Raw genomic sequence first — 20,942 nt, forward strand, 5'->3', positions numbered from 1 at the left:
GTAGTGTTTAATTTTGAATGATAGTACTGTAATTAAAGAAGTTATTTGGTTTTGCCTCTGAATTTCAGCCCCACCTTTTTGTTTGGATTTGCAAATATACTACCATTGAATATATTTTAAAATTAATTTGAAATAATCTATTATTGCCTTTGTGTTATGTTGTGTGTATGTCTTATGAAACCATTAAATGCTCCTCGAAAGATTCCAGTCACTTGTACAGCTTTTTTTTTATTTTATTTTTTTTTTTTATGATATAATACCTTCTATACCAGTTTAATGTGCAAAGATAAATTTAAGTAAGCCATTCATAGGTTGATACCTCCTAAAAAGTGTAAATACTGTGGATATTGTGCAGAAATTACATACTTCCTATTAACCCTTAAACGCATACCTTGGGTCTTTCGTGACCCGGGACCTCATTCCACCCCTGTGCGGCACATGTTTTGGAGTTGTGCCCACACCTCTTTAGTATTCCTCAGCTTTTCTCTTATGAATAGTTTAACACAAAAATAAAATTGCAGAAAATATTTTTTTTATATATAATTGCATAAAGGCATAGTACACCCAAATATGAAAATGTTCTTATCATTTACTTGCCCTCGTGCCATCCCACATGTGTATGACGTCTGCTGAACACAAACGAAGAGTTTTAAAGAGTTTTCTGTTGGTCCATACACTGCAGGGTAATGGGTACCAAAATTTTGAAGTTCCAAATAGCACATAAAGACAACATTAAAGTAATTCAAATGATTCCAGTGGTTAAATCCATGTCTTTAGAAGTGATATGATAGGTGTGGTTGAAAATCAGATCAATATTTAAGCCCTTTTTTACTATACATTCTCCAGTAAGTGGCAATATGCACGAAGAATGTGAATTGACAAAAACCAAGGAAGAATGTGATAGTGGAGGTTGGTAGTAAAAAAAGGACTTCAATATTTATCTGTTTCTCATCCACATCTATCATATCACTTTAGAAGACATTGATTTCACTACTGGAGTCGCATGGATTACTTTTATGTTGCCTTTCTGTGATTTTTGTACCTTCAACGTTCTGGCCACCATTCAGTTACACTGTATGGACCAACAGAGCTGAGATAATCTTCTAAAAATCTCGGTTTGTGTTCAGCAGAAGGAAGTCATTCATATCTGGGACGAGGGCATGAGGGTGAGCAAATGATGAGAGAATTTTCATTTTTGGGTGAACTATTGCTTTAAGTACCAAAAGCGTTTAAGGTCATCATTCGGGACCCTAGAACTGTAATAGTTTATTTTTTTTTATTTTTTTTTTGCACTTTCATAAATCATTTATTTATGTTTATTTCATATCTATAAGTTTACTTTCACAGGATATATATTTCTTTGTTTATTACATGACAAATGAGCACTATATTCATACAAATGTCTAATATATCACGTTGATTTTCTGTGTGACAATGATGAATTATCAATATTCCATCTGCGAGTACACATACTGTATTATGCATGCTATTTGTTACTCAAGGTGGCGTTGTTGTTTCAGTGATTGACTTGATTTACATTTGACACTGTTATTTGATGAAGAAGCAATGTGGAAGTAAACTATAGCAAGTGTAACACATGAACAGTATGATATGACTATTGTCGTTTGGGTATAGTACTGAAATTATGTAAGTTGTGCATCTATTTAGACTCAATAAGTACCTGAGGAAATACATATGTGTAGCTTATGTGTTAAGTGTAGTTTAATATGTGTTTGACAGCCAGTTGCGTCTCATGAAATTTCAGTGTGGAAGTAATAAATCCTGTTCTATGGTAGTTGCATCATCTCTTTGAAATGTGAAAAATAAAACATTAAAATATATCAGAACATACTGTATTCTATTCACTTCTAATTGTCTTGAAAGCGCTCTGAAATTTTTACACTATCTGGGCATTTTGTAGATCCATTTCTGATTGCTATACATGCCGGGTCCTGAGGATGTAACAATGTTTGTTGAAATTCCTATTAAACAAGTTTGACCAGAAGATGGTGCACTAAGATAAAGACTAGAAAATCTCCCCCAGGCCACAAAAAAATGACCAAAAAAATTTTTAGTTGATGAAATGTTGTTCCTGTCAATATATCAGTTAACGCAAGTACTTAGAAATAACAATATGTGTAACAAAAGAAAACATCTATATCCTTTGAGTACTCGTCATGGTTGTTTGCCATTCACAACTCTCTTTACTGTTGTTGCTCTTTTGGTCATTCATCCTGCTGTTTATAAGGCCTCTATAAAGTATTGAAACTGCACTAAACTTATTTAGTTACATTGCCAATTACCATAAAGACATTCATCATAGTCTTGAGTGAAACCAAATATCTTACACTTACCTCCCCCACCCCGAAAGACTGTCGACTAAATGAGGTTTTGAACTATTTCAGTTGAAGCTGCAGGTAGAGAACAGCACAAATATGATTGGATGTTTTTGCGCTCTCCGACCAATCAGCGTAGTGTTGCCATACCTCTGCGTCTCAGTGATTGGTGGAAGCAGCTGTCAGTTCCTCTTTAGGTGAGGTACAGTTTAATCGAGCCCTGACAAAACTTGTTTCATGCGCTGGTTTATATACACACTGACCGCGAGAGGAGAGAGGGAGGACATTTTCCGGGATTGGAATGCACACGCAAAGTTTGCTGTAAATCCTGATTCACTTTAACTCAAGAGGAGGACGTATCTACATCTCACGACCTCATTTTTCTTCTTTTCAAAGGTAAATGTGGGAGATGCTTTTATAAGTAACCACATATGAAACTTAGGGAGAGTCATCTGCTTAATGCAAATAAGGTGCAGTCATGCACGCACATTGACTTCGAGGTCTCGAATACGGTTTTGTATTTCAGTTCTGTTGAGAGATGCACAGTGATGTGTGTTTTTGGATGGTGTGATGTGATGTGATGCGATGCGATGCGATGCAGGTACGCAGTGGTAATGCTGATGTTTGTTTATCTCACACCTCCACTATAACATCCACGCTCGTGTCTGCGCCATCAGCATCACTGCAGCATCAGAGCGCTTCAAGTGTGGTACATGTTTGTTCTCTGACACTGATCTAAATGTCATTCTCACAAAACCTTTCAAGAAAATGTCCTGGTCATTATTTATATATATATATATATATATATATATATATATATATATTCATTGGTGCCCAAAAATGCTGTCTAAGTAGGCATCACAGCTATTGACTTGAGGTTGATGTGTTATTGCAGCATTGAGAAGTAGATTTAATGTGATGTTAAAGATGATCTCATTACAACAAGGCACACATTTTACAGTCAGACCATTGGAAGTATTGGTCTGGTATGTTATTAACCTCAAATATTCATTTAAAATGTTGTTTATGGCTCTGATGACAGGGGTCACATTTTTAATGCATATTTGGGCTGCTATACTGTATGCAAAATATGCCAGGTGCAGTGTGGCTGAAATCCTGCCCCACATACTGTACTGTCTGTTATCAGCGCTTCAGGTTTAGTGGAGCTAAGATCTCCAGTCTACATTTACAATTGCAAGAAGACAATGACTATAATTCATGATTGTTTTATATTTACAAGCTTTCTCGCTGTCTCTAACATGACCAGTGGACAAACCCATTTGGAGAACTTGAATGCTGTCAAGTGCTGTGATTCCCGAAGCACACTGTCAAATTCAGTCCGGTCTGCAGAGAGACCATGCAGAGATTAGATTTTCGGCAGTATTTCATTCTGGTACTAAACTGTCTCTTGTTATTATACCAAGTGTCAATCTATGTGTGATGAGCTGCATTTATGATCATCAGAAACATGAGAAAAAGATAAGCATGAAAAGCAGAAAATGTGAATTTTCATGTCCCACTCAGAAAATTGCATGAGGCTGTTTAATGTGGTTGAGTAATTACACATTTTATTTTTATTTTTTATTATTCATTTATTAATTTGATTGCGAAATTACAAAATTTTGCAGAAATTCTGACAGAAATGCAGATTAGGAATCGTGTCTCAAAGTTAAAGGGATTTTTCACCTCACAATTACAATTCTGTAATTATTTACTCACATGACATGAGCACATATTGTTGCAAACCTTTATGACCTTCTTCCATGGAAGACAAAAGAAGGAAAAAAGCAGACTATATGTTCTCCATTTAAAAGAAATAGTTCACCCAAAAATGATTATTTACTCACCCTCCAAAACTTTGAAGCTCTAAAAAGCACATAAAGGCAGCAAAAAAGTAATCCATACAATTCCAGTGGTTTAATCTATATCTTCTGAAGCGATTCAATTGATTTTCTATGTGAACAGACCAAAATATTACTCCTTTTTCTCTATAGCCTAAATCTTGACATCAGCAGTCTCCTTGGCAATCATGATTTCAAGCTCGATTACACTTCCTAGTGCCATCTAACACTCTGCACATGTGTCAAGCACTACGAAGTGTAATGGTGATCATGATCATGCCTAGAGACTGCAATGGCAAGATGTACATTGAAAAATGAGTTGTATTCTGGTCTGTTCTCACCCAAAACAGATTGGATTGCTTCAGAAGACATGGATTAAACCACTGGAGTCGTATGGATTACTTTTATGCTGACTTGATCTGCTTTTTGGAGCTTTAAAGTTTTGATCACCATTCAGTTGCATTGTATGGACCTACAGAACTGAGATATTCTTCTAAAGATCTTTATGTTCTGCAGAAGAAAGAAAGTCATACGTCTGGGATGGCATGAGGGTGAGTAAATGATGAGAATTTTCATTTGTGAGTGAACTATTCCTTTAATAAGAGTAAACAGTGACTGAGGCAAAAATTTTGTGTTCCACAAAAAGAAAGTAAGTCATACAGGTTTGGAACAGCATTAGGGTGAGTAAATGACAGAATTTTCATTTTTGGATGAATTATCCCTTTAATAATGATTTTTTTGCTCAAGGAATTACTCACTGGTCTAGACTTGTGATTCTGTCTACACGTAACTATGGGAAATTTGACTGTTTGCTGAATGAATGACTAAGAAATCATAATCAACCCTCTCTAAATCAACCTTTCAGTGCTCTGGAATATTTTCTCCTACCAGTTCATGGATTTTGTGTTTGTATACCTCCTTAGTCAGAAAGCTTTAAATTGAATCCAGGTCTCATATTGCCATTACAGATCAAGGAAGATCAATACAAGCAAAGGGAGAGAGATTCAGTATGATTTCATCATGCAGACAAAACACCAGTGGCGCTCTGATTCATGCGCAGTGATGAACCTTCAGGCACAAACACTTCAAAAACTGTGCACTGATCCAACACATTAACTGTACCACAGATCACACAAGGGAATGCATTCCAAAAACAAGAACATGGTCTGGGATGCTCAAGATAGAACATACACTAGCATAGAACATAAATACCAGCATTAATTTTGTTTAATTCCCCCCTAATGTCTCCTAGAGGGTCTGCTAATTGCTGTGATGCATTCATTGTGACAGAGTGGGCTGAATCACTTATCATTTCAAGGCCTGTGCACCACAAGGACCTTCCTTATGTAACCGGAGCAGTGCTGATGAGGATAACAGAGCAGCAACAGAAAAGAGGGGAAAACATGCATCCTTGTGTTGTGTCCCATCATTCACTTGTTGTCCAGCCTCTGTTGCCTTATTTACTGTCTTTTTGATGGTGCATTAATAACAAATTTAGCTGTTTAATGAACATTGGTGTCTTTTATTATATATTGCTGCTGTTTTATAAAAGTCACTTGAGTCCATGTGTTTTAGTGATTTTACAAGAGGTCGACAGATAGTGGATTTTGGCGATACCCATATCTAAGGTGGTGGGAAAGGCAGATAACCGATTAATCGGCTGATAGTTTTTAAAATCGATTTATTGAATGTTTAAAAAAAATCTCAGTTGTTCCTTTCCGTGAAGGGCACAGACATAGAGGCTACAAGAATCCAAAACGAATACAATCTCAGATGCAGATCTGTTGTCCAATGTCTGTGTTTCTTTGCCCACTCTAACCTTTCTTTTTGTTTTTCTGTTCCAAAAGTGGCTTTTTCTTTGCAATTCTTCCCATTAGGCCTGCACCCCTGAGTCTTCTCTTTACTGTTGTACATGAAACTGGTGTTGAGTGGGTAGAATTCAATAAAGCTGTCAGCTGAGGACATGTGAGGCATCTATTTCTAAAACTAGAGACTCTGATGTACTTATCCTCTTGTTTAGTTGTACATCTGGCCTTCCACATCTGTGATAAGGCGTTTTGGTAAAAACTCTCTGTACAAGAATGATGGCTCAGCCACAATAGCACGTCGGTGCAGGATGTTTATTTACAGTGTCCGTTTTTCCCAATCAGTCCGCAAAGTGTGCAAAAATATTTACAAAAATATATACACAGCTCTTGGCTGGATGTCCTTCTACACAAAGTATCACAAACACACTACTCGGGAAAATGGCACCACTCTTGCACATCTTACTCCTCTCAAAAAGAACCCTAATGTGAGAGAGTGCCGCGCTTATAAAGCGGAGGCTCCACCCACTGGGAAAAAAAAACATTGCATGGTAAGTATTAGGTAAGAATCAGCAGATCAACCTTCAACAAAAAGGTAAGTTTACCCCATCATATACATACACATAACACATCTACATTTAAGCATATATTATGCACATGATATGAACATACATATTATTAATCACATTTTCCATAGTTCTGTATATTAACTAAAAGGAGTTTTTCCCCTTTTTCCCCCCCAGACACATAAAACTTAAGCCCGTCCAGTTGCCAGAGGCATCGCGCGGCGCGGGAAATCCCAAATTTAAGGACTCGCGAACCACCGCCTGCATTTAGCCCCTCGCGCTTGCCGTACCCTCGGCAGACTGAACCCTGAAGACGCTACAAGACGGACAATCCACAGCACAAAGACATAGACTAACAAATATACAGATGAGTAAATAAAGATGTTGTGATTCACTTATCTGGTGTGTGCGTGTGGTTATTGGGATGGCAAATTAGCAGGCAAAAGCGATGTATAATGGGCGTGTGTGCATGTATGAAAATAGAGCGGTAGTGCAGTCCCAAGTGTGCACCCAAGGGAAAGGCTAAACAACATTAAGTGTGTGAGGAGATGACGTGTAGATAACTAGATGGGGCCGGGATTGTTTGTGCTGTCCCGGCCAGTAATAGAGACCTCTGTCACATTACCTACCTCCTCTCCTGGATTGACGAAGCTCGGCAATCGGGACAGAAAGTCCAGACAGATCCTTAGCGATCCATCTTTCTTCGGGACCAGAACAATCGGACTACTCCATGCGCAAGTTGATGGTTCAGTTTCTCCCATGTCTCTCATCACATTAATCTCCTTTTTCAGCGGGGCTACAAGGCTTTCTGGTACACAGTATGGCCTCTGTCAAATAGGAGTAGGATCTGTCAGGTGGATGGTGTGCTCCAACACATTAGTTCTCCCGGGCTCGGGTCTGAAAAGTTCAGGGTAATCAGCAAAGATCTCTGCCAGCTTCTCCCTTTGGTCCCTCTCCAGGTGGTCCAGACTCACCACAGACTGAGGACGTCTCACAGCCTCGTCATCCACTCTGTCATCATCTTCTTCATCTTCTGGGATCACCTTGCATGCGATCAAGGCCTTCTTCCCCTCAGGAGTCTTCTCTCGCCACTCCTTGATGAGGTTGACATGGTAGACTTGGCTCTACTTTCCTTTGTCTGGGTGGTGAACCTCATACGTGACTAGTCCCATTTTCCTGAGAATGGTGTATGGTCCTTGCCACTTTGCCAACAATTTGCTCGTAGATGACGGCAGCAACGGCAGCACCCTCTGTCCAGCCTGGTATTCTCTGTGTCGGGCATGCTGGTCATACCACAACTTCTGGGCATTTTGGGCTGTCTCGAGGTTCTCTCGGGCCTGTTCTCGGTACACCTCCAGACAGTCTCTCATCTGCAGCACATACTGGATGATGCCTTGCCCTCCCTTAGCAGATGATGTTGGCTCCTCCCAGCTCTTCTTTAACAGGTCCAGTGGGCCCTGAACAGACCAACCGTACACCAACTCAAAAGGCGAAAACCCTGTTGAAGCTTGGGGCACCTCTCAGTACGCAAAGAGCAGAAAAGGCAACCATTTATCCCTGTGCTTACAGGTGTCGTTGACAAACTTTCTTAACATGTTTTTGAGAGTTTGATTGAACCTTTCTACAAGTCCGTCTGTCTGCGGGTGATATGGACTGGTTTGAATGGGAGTGATTCTAAGCTGTCGGTGCAGTAGCTTCATGAGTCGGAATGTGAAGTTGGTGCCCTGGTCGGTAATGATCTCGTCTGGGATGCCGACTCTGGAAAAGAGCTGAACAAGTGCACTGATTACCTTGGCAGTGGTGGTGGTGCGTAGAGGGAAGGCTTCAGGGTACTGGGTCGCGTAGTCACAGATAACTAGAATGTATTGGTTGCCGGTACTGCTTCTCTCCAGCGGTCCCACTATATCCATGACAATCCTTTCGAATGGAGAGGAGATCACGGGTAAAGCACACAGCGGAGCTCGGGCTGACCTGTGTATCGCACTTGTTTTCTGACAGACAGGGCATGTGGAGCAGAATGTAAGCACATCTGTGTACATTGATGGCCAGTAAAAGCGGGAACTAATTCTGTGGTATGTTTACTGGTGTGCTATGTGTCCTGACCAAGGTATGGTGTGTGCAAGATGTAAAATGAGGGACCTGCAACTTTCAGGCACAACAAGACGTTTAACACCATCAGACAGAACATACAGAACACCATTTTCCACAACATACATTTCAGCCCCAATAGTCATGAATTTTCCTCTCCTTCGTCCAGTGTGTCCCAAGCCTCCTGTACAGAATCCTTCTAGGATCTTAAACCCTTCCTGGTCCGTTTCCCAATGGGCACTGTTTTGCGGCTAGCCATCCCACTTCTGACACCACTTGTGATGAGGCATGTTGAATGATGGCTCAGCCACAATAGCATGTCGGTGCAAGGATGTTTATTTACAATGTCCGTTTTTCCCAGTCAGTCCCCAAAAGTGCGCAAAAATGTTTACAAAAATATATACACAGCTCTTGGCTGGATTTCCTTCTACACAAAGAAACACAAACACCCTACTCGGGAAAAATGGCACCACTCTTACTCCTCTCAAAAAGAACCCTAATGTGAGAGAGAGCCGCGCTTATAAAGCGGAGGCTCCACCCACTGGGGACAAACCATTACAAATAGAGTGGTAGTGCAGTCCCAAGTGTGCACCCGAGGGAAAGGCGAAACAACTGTAAATGTGTGAGGAGATGACGTGTAGATAACTAGATGGGGCCAGGATTGTTAGTGCTGTCCCGGCAGGCGACAGAGACCTCTGTCACAACATCTCTTTCTATCTGCGTTAGAGCCAGTTGTCCTTTGTCTTTGAAGACTGTAGTGTACACCTTCATGTGAAATCTTTTTTGGCAGTTTCAAGCATTGTATAGCCTTCATTCCTCAAAACAATAATTGACTGACAAGTTTCTAGAGAAAGCTGTTTCTTTTTTGCCATTTTTGACCTAATATTGACCTTAAGACATGCCAGTCTATTGCATATTGTGGCAACTCAAAAACAAACACAAAGACAATGTTAAGCTTCATTTAACGAACCAAATAGCTTTCAACTGTGTTTGATATAATGGCAAGTGATTTTCTAGTACCAAATTAGCAATTTAGCATGATTAATCAAGGATAAGGTGTTGGAGTGATGGCTAGATTTGATCAAAAATGACTTTTTCAAATAGTGATGGTGCTGTTTTTTACATCAGTAATGTCCTGACTATACTTTGTTATCAGTTGAATGCCACTTTGGTGAATTAAAGTACCAATTTCCTTCTGAAACAGCTAAATCTGTACATTATTCCAAAATTTTTGGCCGCCAGTGTAAATGGATTAAGCTGGCAAGACACTATTTATTAGTTGAATCAACTCAGTTAATTTAGGTTCCCTTGGCTACATGAATTTTTCGAGTAAAATGAACATGGGAGGATTGAGTAAAACTGATGAAAATTATGAAAAACTGAATTAAAAACTCCATTATCATTAATTCTTCTCCAACAGTAGATCATCATTCACCAATAGTAGATCAGTGATCCCTTGTAATAATTGTCCGGTAATCCGGTATTATAGCAACTATTGGCACCAATTAAACGATAAAACCGATATATCGGTCAACCCCTAGGATAAAATCACCCTTACTCCACTTTGTGTCGTGCCTAAAACTTTTGGCTCATTTCTGTAGTATTCCACTCTTAATGAAGTTCCAAATGTAAGTTCAGAGGAGCTTGTTTATCTAGTCCTGCTAATCAAATCCCAAACATATATAAGCGGCTGCTTCCCTCGCACTGGAGATGATATCCTCCACCTCCCCCTCTCCATCTTTATACTTTATAATGTCTATACCATTATTATTCCAAAATTGTCCTTTTTCTTGCTTTAGTCACACAGTCTGGTGGTGGGGCTCAGAGCTCAAGCCCAGTCCTGTGCTGAAGCCTCTCCATTATGGACAGCACAGCAAATCCGTTTGCCTTAATGCGCTCCAGGACTATATGAACCAGTGAACTCGTGAACCACAAATTGATTTTTCTATACAAAACAATCTTATATTTAAATTTAAATACAATATGAAGATGGAACCAGTATTAACTTTGAACAAATAAAAACCTTTATCTAGAAACTTTGTGTGTGAAAGAACAAGAAATCCAATCTCTCATCTACTATGCAGTTAGCACAGCAGTGTCACAAAGTGAATCGTTTGGTTGACAGTAAACTGTAAGAAAACAACACAGGGTCTTTTCTGCATCACATCCTGAGCAAACTTTAGAGCTCACTGAGGCCCAAAATACCCTTTAGGTCAGGGTGTGGATATGGGGCAAGAGCAGGTCACCGGAATGCGAGAGAGTTTATTTGTGGACATGTCACTGTCCATTGGCCTATGGTTGTGTTTTTGTGTGGGACAACGCTTCGGTCTATCAGTAGATTCTTTATTCACAAGCCCCACACTTTGGCGAGGAAACAATAGACAGAACATAAGAGCCGCTTTTTCATGTGGACTCTTTAAGACGTGCTCACCCCTGCCTCAACAAAGCCTTCTAACTGAAGGGAGCAATGTAAGAAAAACAAATCTGACTAGTGCATATAAACTCTCTCTTTTTTTAAAGGTGAAGTGTGTAATTTCTGCACCACTAGTGGCACCAAATGGAATTGCAAAAATGACTAGATTTTTTTATATGCTTGGAAGAAAATGAATGGTGCTTGCCCATGCCAAAGTCACCACCATGATGTTGTGGGTGGTTGGAAGGGAATTGCTGTGCTTTGCTATGAGTGATTTTTAACATGTTGATAAGCAGTTGGTAGGGTGTTCTGGTATTTGCTACATGGTTGCTTACTGACCCAATTCTGGTCCCTCTTACATTTTTTATTTATTTATTTTGCTAATTTTAACGTCCACATGCTTAATTGTAAGACGAAACGCTTTAAAAAAGTTATAGAACACCCCTCCTCAATAAGCCACACAATCTAAGGTATCATTCATGTCAATAGTTCAAACGTTGCGGGATTAATTCAAGCTGGTCTCATGTACCTATTGACTGATTTTTACGTGGCTCTTTGTAGATATCGTGGCAGTTTCCAGGTGAATATGAACACTAGAGGCTCTACAACAAAAATTACTTTTATTCACTTACACACAAATCACAACTAGCCCTGTCCTAGTAACGTAATTTAATTAAATAAGACTCAATGAGTTACATGGCGAAGTTTATATCTTAAGCCCCGTACACGCATGGAGTGACTTCCAGCGACAAAGTGACACAATCCCATTCATTTTCAATGAGAGCTGGCGACTTCCGGCGACACGAGCAACAGCGACCTCAGCGACTAGATGTGGGCGTGGCGAGCGACACGACGAAGTTCCAAGCAGTCCTCGCTGTGGTCTGTAGCACAATGAATAAAATGTTTGCATTAAAACATCCAGTATATCACGGCTCAGAACATTTAAAACATGGATTTAATCCACTACGTATTGGATGTCGTAACGTAGTCTACAGCTCATCCCAGGATTCTGCTCTGTGTGTGCAGGTGTTTACCTCCCACTCCGCCCCACCACGGCCCTCACCTGTGTGTTGCGGTGCTTCCCCTGTGAGCCGACCTGGGCCGGCAGCCCCTTCTTGCACCGCCCACCGACCCGGCCCATGGTCACCATGACGCGCTCCAAAACCTTCCAGGCCTACCTGCCCAGCTGCCATCGCACCTACAGCTGCATCCACTGCAGGGCGCACCTTGCCAACCATGACGAGCTCATCTCTAAGGTGATTAACGAGCTGCAAATGAATGATCTGACAAGAGGGGCAATAACAGGGCGGGAACAAACATGTTTGTTAACTGCACAAATCTCACACATAATGTCACGACAGTTCTGCTTAGCAAGGTGATAAACTTCACAGCAAATATCTTCAAATGAACATTCAAAAGCAATGTAATATGCAATTCTCATAGTAATTTTTCTCGTTTTTTTCCTTTAGTCTTTTCAAGGAAGTCAGGGCAGAGCATATCTGTTCAACGCTGTGTAAGTTCTCTCTGTACATTTACCAGATGTTTTTTTTTTTTTATACAGAGCAACTCACATTGCATTCAAAGTAAACATTTTTGTCATGTATGTGCGGCCCCTGGGAACCGAACCCCCGTAACTACCTCAATGCACTACCAGTTAAGCTACAGCAACATATCTCTGTATTTCATTTAAATAGTTGCCATCTCTTTATCTCTTCCCTGGGTATTTACTTGTACATTTATGTATTTTAAGCAGTTTGACATGAATAGAGTTTACACATTAAGTTATGTGCACTACACTTCCTCAGTCCTCATTGTACCTTCCTGTACATGGTTGTGTCTCATTCCTCAGGGTTAATGTGGGATGTGGTCCTGCAGAGGAGAGGGTTCTGCTCACAGGGCTCCATGCAGTGGCAGACATCTACTGTGAAAACTGCAAAACTACACTGGGGTGGAAATATGTAAGAATACACTCACAGACAATGAAAGTGAAGTGCATTTGTTTCCTCCCCAGTCTGCTCAGACCATTTATGGAAACTAAGCTGCAAACAAGTCTTTCAGAACGTATGGCAGTTATTATGTGAAAAGACGCAAATGGAATCTGCTGACATTTTGTTTTGTTGTTGCATTTCCCCTCTAATATTGGGGGGAAATCTGTGGAATGAATTTTAAAAATCAGGGTTCGGTCAGACATGAAAAAAGCTGTAAATATCAGGGAACTTAAAACTGGCATTTCCAGGCCAACTTAAGTAATTTTCTGTAATTGCATATAATTTTTTGACTGCAATATAAAATTTGATCTGCTAAAAATTACTCTTTGTGAGTGCAATCTCTATAAAATGATTTTTATAAATCCATATCAAGTAATCACAACAGTCATGGAAATTAATTGGTCAAAAGGTGTGGGAACCCTGAAACATGGTCAGATTTAAATGGATTGTGAGTGGAATTCAGATACAAACATGCGGAATATGGCCCTGTTAAAGGAACATTCAAGTTCCAATACAAGTTAAGCTCAATCGACTGCATTTGTGGTATAATGTTGATTACCATTACATTGAGGCACTTGCAATGGAAGTGAATGGGGCAAATTTTTGGAGGGTTTAAATGCAGAAATGTGAAACTTATAATTTTGACTTACATTAATTCTTCTGTTAAAATTCGTGTATTATTTGAGCTATAAAGTTGTTTAAAGTGATAGTTCTCCCAAAAATGAAAATTCTCTCATCATGTACTCACCCTCATGATAACCCAGGTGTGTATGACTTTCTTTCTTCAGCAGAACACATTTGAAGTAGAATAGAAAAATATCTCAGCTCTGTAGGTCCTTAAAATGCAAGTGAATGGAGATTTCTCTTTTGAAGCTCCAAAAATCACAGACAGTCAGCATAAACGTCATCCATACAACACCAGCTGTTCAATTTATGTCTTCTAAAGAAATACGATCGCTTTTGGTGCAAAAAAGATCAATATTTAAGGAATTTTTAACTATAATCCAACGCTTCTGGTAAGCTTCACGAGAGGGTGGAGTTCACGCGATCTCTCATGTGACGTATTCGCATTTTGGCATGTTACTGATGTAATCTCAGCAGGAGAAGCACACAAACGCACCATTGTGAGTAAAGAAACAGATAAATACAGATCTAAACTAAAACCAACGAAGCTTCTGTACAGCGTTCCTCCTCACTTGTAAACAGCACAGCTCTTCCAGCTGTGAAGCACGTGAGTCAGTTCTAGCGTGTTTCAAATGTCAATGCGAACTGCAGAACGGAAGCATGATTTAGAGTTAAAAAAGTACTTAAATATTTTTCTTTTTCGCACCAAAAGCAATCATGTTGCTTTAGAAGACATTAATTTAACCGCTGAAGTTGTATGAATGATGTTTATGCTGACTGTCTGTTCTTTTTGGAGCTTCAAAAGTCTGATCATCATCCACTTGCATTTTAAGGACCTGCACTACTGAGCTAAGATATTTTTCTATTTTTCTTCAAATGTGTTCTGGAGAAGAAAGTCAGACACTCCTGGGATTAGTGGTTGACCGATATATCGCAGAGGCGATATATTTTCCCATTTAGCCAATTTGTTTCTTGAGGGCGCCGATAATCACCTGCTTGCATATGAAGCGACTGAGACATGTAAACGACCAGTCTTGGTTCGTTTTCTTGTTACGTGCCATCATGTTACTACAATAATAGACCAGCGTGCAAGACAGTGTCATTTAAATGGTCCGCATATCAGAGCCGTGGCAAATGCGTTTGAGCTCATAATGTTTAAGTTCTCGCCTGTTTCATTCTCCCTTTCTCTCCTCAACAGTTCCCTGTAAATTTTAATGTCTTGTTTAATGATAAAAAGGCAAATATCAATAAAACAAATATTATATACCGTCTGCAAATATGTGCATATGTCATTTAAACAGATGTAATAAACAAACCTCACAAAACTTGAGCAAATCCAGCATCCTGTGGAGTGCTCATTTATTTACCTCTAAAGCACGTATTCTAACAGCCTCTCATCAACAGTTCCCTGTTACCTTTAACTTTCTTTTCTAATGATAAAAGGCAAATATCAATAAAACTTGTATTATATACCGTTTGCAAATATGTAGATATCTCATTTAAACAGATGTAATTCACGAACCTCACAAAAATCCAGAGTTTTCTTCCTGTCGAGTGCTCATCTAGTGTCTTTCTCTGAAGCGCATATTCTATCAGCCAAAATCAAAACTTCAGGATCAGGATCAAAAGTTGATCTGATTCACAAATCAAAACGGTCAGTCCGTGTCAATCCAAGCAGGCAATCCAGGCCGTTTAAACTGTCAGGAGATTGCTGCAGCTCACGCATGAGTGCGTGTGTGCAGCTTCAAGGCTGTGTCCGAAACCAGGAAAATGCTGCCTCCAGAGGCTGTATATGGAGGTAGGATGAAAATAAGGTGCTGTTCAGAGACCAGTTTCCTTAAGAGTTCCATTCATTTAAAACAGCTGTTAGTTAAGCCATTAACTGATTAGGCAGCAATGTAGCAAGTCAGCTGCCTACATTTTCGGATGCAGCCCAAGGTAAAAGCGCTTCACGTGTGCTGTAAGTAAATGGCTTATTCACTATGAACTGTATGTACAATTGGTTTGATTCTATATTTTTGGAGTAAATGCGATTGCTAACGTGGACATGCCATCCATGGTTGCTGGACTACTGTGTGTACTGTTATTTCCTTCTTCCTAATATATTTATTACAAATAAATTTGATGACTAAACAGAAATCAGAAGAAACAGCTATCTACCATTTAAAATACAATATTATTTTTTACGTTTTTTTAAAATATAAGTTTTGTGTGAAATTGAGTAAATATAGTGCTAAATAAGAGTTTTTATATATATATATATATATATATATATATATATATATATATATATATATATATATATAAAAAATGTTTAGCAATTTTATGTTTGTTATTTACTATATTAAATTGTATGATATATCGGCCTATCGGCCACCCTGCTCTCTGGATATTGGCATCGGCAATTAAAAACCCATATCGGTTGACCACTACCTGGGATATCATGAGTAAATGATGAGATCATTTTCATTTTGGGTGAACTAACCCTTTAAGTTGTCATTTTTACAGCCGTTTTAAGCTTTTAACTTTTGCAGCGTTACGTCGTCATGACAATGAAGTTGTAAAATTGGCTATAACTTTACGCAGAAAAAGTGAGCGATTTTATTACACTAAAATCATGTTAACACTCATATTGTCTTATGGCTATACTTTTGAAACAGTGAGTATTTTCATGTTTACGGATTGGCCCTATTCACTTCCATTGTAAGTGCCTCGAACTACCCAGAATTTTGCTTTTTTTAAAGAAAAGAAGGGATGAGTCTAAATTAATTTTGTGATAATCAACATTATGCTGGCAATAAAGCTTAACTTGTATTAAACCTGGAACATCCCTTTAAAACTTAATGTTTACACCTTTAAACTCTGCACTCACCGAGTACAAATACTTCAACCTCAACTTCCTATGTGTTTGCATGTCTTCATATTAACTAAAAAAGTCACAAGAGTCAAATACACAATTACACTTTACAGGAGATGATAGCACAGTTTTAATATGCACTGCTTTGCAAGTGTAAGCTTGCTCATAGAGGCTTGTTTAAGCAGGATACATTCCAGGCATATCATCCAGCAGCTGCGCTGCATGCTGATTGTCTTCCACATATCAGCACTACTGGCTTTCCGATTGTCCTTGCCGGTTGAATTATTGGTAGTCTTGACCGACACAAACACAGGCACACGATAAGCCTACACACAAAGATATACATTTCCATCTCGCCCATGGTGGCCCAGTTATTTATAAGCACGTCAGATACTTATGTCTGAACCGGTGGCGTGAATGCCTGTGTTGCAGTGTAGCAAGGACGATTGACCCAGTGCCCTTCTACAGAAATCTGATAACTGCCTGCTGCCTGCATCCATCAGCTATAAAAAGACAAGACAAACAGGATATTAGATGCTGACGTGCAGCTTAGTATTAAGGAGCAGAGGAGATGTTTTATACTGTATTACAGAAGTGTTTCGTACCTGTACAAGAAACGCTAAAATGTGTGTTTTATAAGAGAGTATTGAAACAAACTAGATTTTTACATTTTCTAAAGAAAATATGAGCGTTGTTTTCTAGTGCAAAACTAGTCGCCACAATGCTAGGGTGTTGTGGTTGGTTTCCAGGGCTTCTGAGGTGATCTGAGTGTTTTTAGTACAGTATGTGGCTATGTGGTTGCTTACTGCACTTCGGTATGGTTTGGGTCCCCTTCAATGTAAGTCTTTGGGATTTTTTGCATGTTTTATGATCCATAAGTCAGAAGTCTGAATGTGAAGAAAAGTAATAGCACACATCTCAACAAGCTGCACAAATCACTCAGGGCGAAAATGCTGCCAAAATTCAAAATGTGGGGGCTAATAATGACCAAGGGAAATTGAGAAGCGTCAATTTGTTTTCATGTGTAAGCAAAATTAACATTATAACTAAAATATATGCAGATGAATCGGAATCAATCGAATCGGTAAATCTGTAATGATACCAAACCCTAAAAGTCATACTGGATTAAAACAACATGAAGGCGAGAAAATAATGACTGAATTTTCATTTTTTTTTTTTTTTTTTTTTTGTATCCCCGACTTTCCATTTTCTGACACAGGTTAGGGGATTTGTACAAATCTCTAACGATAAGGATGAGCAATGCACTGATAATACGCATTTGCACAAACGTTCTACAGTCAATATCATGCTTGCTCATATTTCTTTTGCACCCCTGGCAGGAACATGCCTTTGAGAGCAGTCAGAAGTACAAGGAGGGCAAGTTCATCATCGAGCTCGCCCACATGATCAAGGACAACGGCTGGGACTGAGCAAGCTGGATGATGGGTGAATGGTGAATGTGTGGGTGAATGACTGACTTTGGTTTGCCATTACCCTCTTAAACCCTGTTCTCCTGCAGACACACATGCCCCTTGTCCTGGGGATCAAGAGAGGAGGCCATCCCGGTGGGTTTTGTGTGTCTGGAGGAGAGCGTGTGTGTGTGTGGCCGCCACCGGCACGTGGGAGCACACTGAGATACATGAATGCATACACAAGGTGTATAGACATACATGTGTACAGACAACAGCACACATGCATACACTAGGGCTTGCACGACTACTCATTTTTACTAGTCGACTAATATGCAGGTCAGAGTTTACCTCTTGCAAATGACTCACCATGCACAGTACAACATCTGCAGTCTTTGCTGTGTAGAGAAAATGTCGGCACAGCTGATATGACGAGGGTGAGAAAGCGAGCTTATCCAATTTGTCGCAAGTGGTGTGTACATGCTGTTTGTCATGTAAACGCAGGTTGTCAGTGTATTTTTTATATATTTTTTTTAATAAGCTGATTATTGAAAGTTATCAGCGTATTGGTGTGCATGTAAACAAAGTTGTGTTGAGATATATGGATAAAGGGACAAAAAATACTGTGCAACAAGTAGCCTTATTTATATCTGAAAAAATGCTGATATAGATTGATAATCATCTGGGAAATTTTCTGATTATCGATGTGTAAAATATGCATTGATCCTAAGCCTAGTAATTCCCCATTCGTGTATCGTTTTTGTCAGCCTTTGGCCGCAGATTTAATTAGTTTCAGGGCACTTTGCAAGAATTTTGTCTTGTTTATTGTCTTACACTCTAAATGGACACAAACCATCTCAGATGTCAGCTTGTAAGGTGCTTTGTGAACGCAAAATGCTTTAGTTTCACTGGATTTGTATTTTGCAAATGTAAAAATATACAGGGTTCCTATGGTCATGGAAAACCTGGAAATATCAGGGAGTTTATTAATTCTGTTTTGCAGACCTAGAAAAATCATGGAAATGAATAAACTCATGTCACAAGTCATGGAAAAGACATGAACATTTCTAACTTTTTCTAGATATTGCTCTTTGGCAGACTAAAACTTGCTTGCTAGTCATTGTGAAGTTCGATTGTGAGTGAATCGTTCTTTTGAGTCAGTTCTTTTCAATTAATCCAATTCACAAATTCGTCTGAATGATTCATACATAATCTGCCAAAATGTGAATGATTTTTAAGTCCTTATTCAGTGACAGTATTGGGAAAGTCACTCAAAAATAGTAATCCAGTACAAATTACTAATTAATTTGCTAAAGTTGTAATCCGATTACTTTACTGATTCCTTAATGGGAAAGTAATAACATTACTAATTTACTTTCTAAAAGAAATTCATTGAAAAGTCAAAATAATGTCTATATTTTCTCCTTGTTCATGGTCCCTGTCCCTTCAGCTGTCACAAACACTCAGACACACAAATAAACATAATTAAAGGGACAGTTCACCCAAAAACGAAAATTCTCTCATCATTTACTCACCCTTATGCCATCCCAGATGTGTATCATTTTCTTCCTTCTTCTGAACACAAATAAAGATTTTTATAAGAATATCTCAGCTCTGTTGGTCCATACAATGCAAGTGAATGGTGACCAGAATTTTGAAGGTCCAAAAAGGACATAAATGCAGCATAAAAGAAATCCGTAAGACTCCAGTGGTTAAATCTATATCGTCAGAAGCGATATGATAGGTGTGGATGAGAAACAGATGAATATTTAAGTCCTTTTTTACTATCAGTCTCCACCTTTGACCAGCCCCAACCAGTAGGTGGCTAAATGTGAATGTGTAGATTTACGGTAAAAAAGGACTTCAATATTTATCTGTTTCTTAACCACACCTATCATATTGCGTCTTAGGACATGGATTTAACCACTGGAGTCATATGGATTACTTTTATGCTGCCTTTATGTGCTTTTTGGACCTTCAAAGTTCTGGTCACCATTCACTTGCATTGTGAGGACCTACAAAGCTGAAATATTCTTCTAAAAATCTTTGTTTGTGTTCTGCTATCTGGGACTACATGAGGGTGAGTAATTGATGAGAGAATTATTATTTTTGGGTGAACTATCCCTTTAAATGTGTTTGTGGAGGTGAGGGCATGGTCAAGTGCTCATCTGGGGAGAGAGAAAGCAGTAAGGACATCCACCTGAGATGAATTGTGACTAATTACCATTTTCATGTTCACAGTGAGAGTCAGGGGAGATAAAAGACGGCCCAGTCCACCGAAGGGGGGGGGGGGGCTCGCCGACCCCCGGGTACGATGCTAAATGGTCCTATGCCAACTGCACTACTACATCCAGCAACGCCAGTCAGTAGCGCTGGACCCACTCCACGGTTCCTTTCAGTAGTTTGGAGACGAATTGTTCCAGTACCATGAGGTCAGTGACACCCCCGACGTCGCTGGGCTCCTCGGCCAGCACCCACCAACGGCAGGCGTCGCGGAGCTGTTGAGCAAAGGCAAGCGGGCAGCCGACTTCGCTCAGCATCAGGGTTCGGAACCGCTGGCGATGTTCTTCGGGACTGTGGCCGATCCGCTGCAGGATGGTTTCTTCAGCTCAGGGTACCTCAGGAGGTTGTTGACCGGGAGTTGTTGGGCCGCGAGTTGGGCCTCCCCAGTCAGCAGTGGTAGGAGACGGACTTCCCATTGCGCCCATTCCAGCTCTTGGGCCGTGCACTCGAAGAGCTTCAGAAAGGCCTCCGGCTCATCTTGCGCCCCCATCTTCACCAGCGTCAAATGGGGTTCGCTGCTGCCGGGGTCGCGGCCTGAACGCTTGGAGTCGTCTTCGCCACTGGAGGAAGAGTTCCGATCCCTCGCCATCATCCACCAGGCTCAACACCAGGCCCTCATGGATCTGTGGCGGAGCAGTAACAGAAGAGGACCAACAGGCGTTGATCTATGAGGGCCTGGTGTTGAGCCTGGTGGATGCTGGCGAGGGATCGGAACACTTCCTCCAGTGGCTA

The 20,942-nt window shown here is 39.9% G+C and overlaps 1 protein-coding gene across 2 annotated transcripts; it reads left to right on the top strand.

Moving 5' to 3' along the window:
* The first annotated feature begins 2,593 nt into the window (after nucleotides 1-2,593).
* On the top strand, nucleotides 2,594-19,502 carry LOC127430193 (protein yippee-like 2). 2 transcript variants are annotated; one of them, XM_051679768.1, is made up of 5 exons: nucleotides 2,594-2,732; nucleotides 12,076-12,305; nucleotides 12,519-12,562; nucleotides 12,899-13,007; nucleotides 17,859-19,502. In XM_051679768.1, the coding sequence occupies exons 2-5, from the start codon at nucleotides 12,189-12,191 to the stop codon at nucleotides 17,946-17,948; spliced, it is 360 nt and encodes a 119-aa protein (XP_051535728.1). In that variant the 5' UTR covers nucleotides 2,594-2,732; nucleotides 12,076-12,188; the 3' UTR covers nucleotides 17,949-19,502. The 2 variants fall into 2 exon arrangements, with proteins under 2 accessions (XP_051535728.1, XP_051535727.1); XM_051679767.1 differs by lacking the exon at nucleotides 17,859-19,502 and having other exon boundaries at nucleotides 12,899-13,785.
* Nucleotides 19,503-20,942: the final 1,440 nt, after the last annotated feature.

This window comes from Myxocyprinus asiaticus, chromosome 39 (genome assembly GCF_019703515.2).
Source record: "Myxocyprinus asiaticus isolate MX2 ecotype Aquarium Trade chromosome 39, UBuf_Myxa_2, whole genome shotgun sequence".
Lineage (NCBI taxonomy): Eukaryota > Metazoa > Chordata > Actinopteri > Cypriniformes > Catostomidae > Myxocyprinus > Myxocyprinus asiaticus.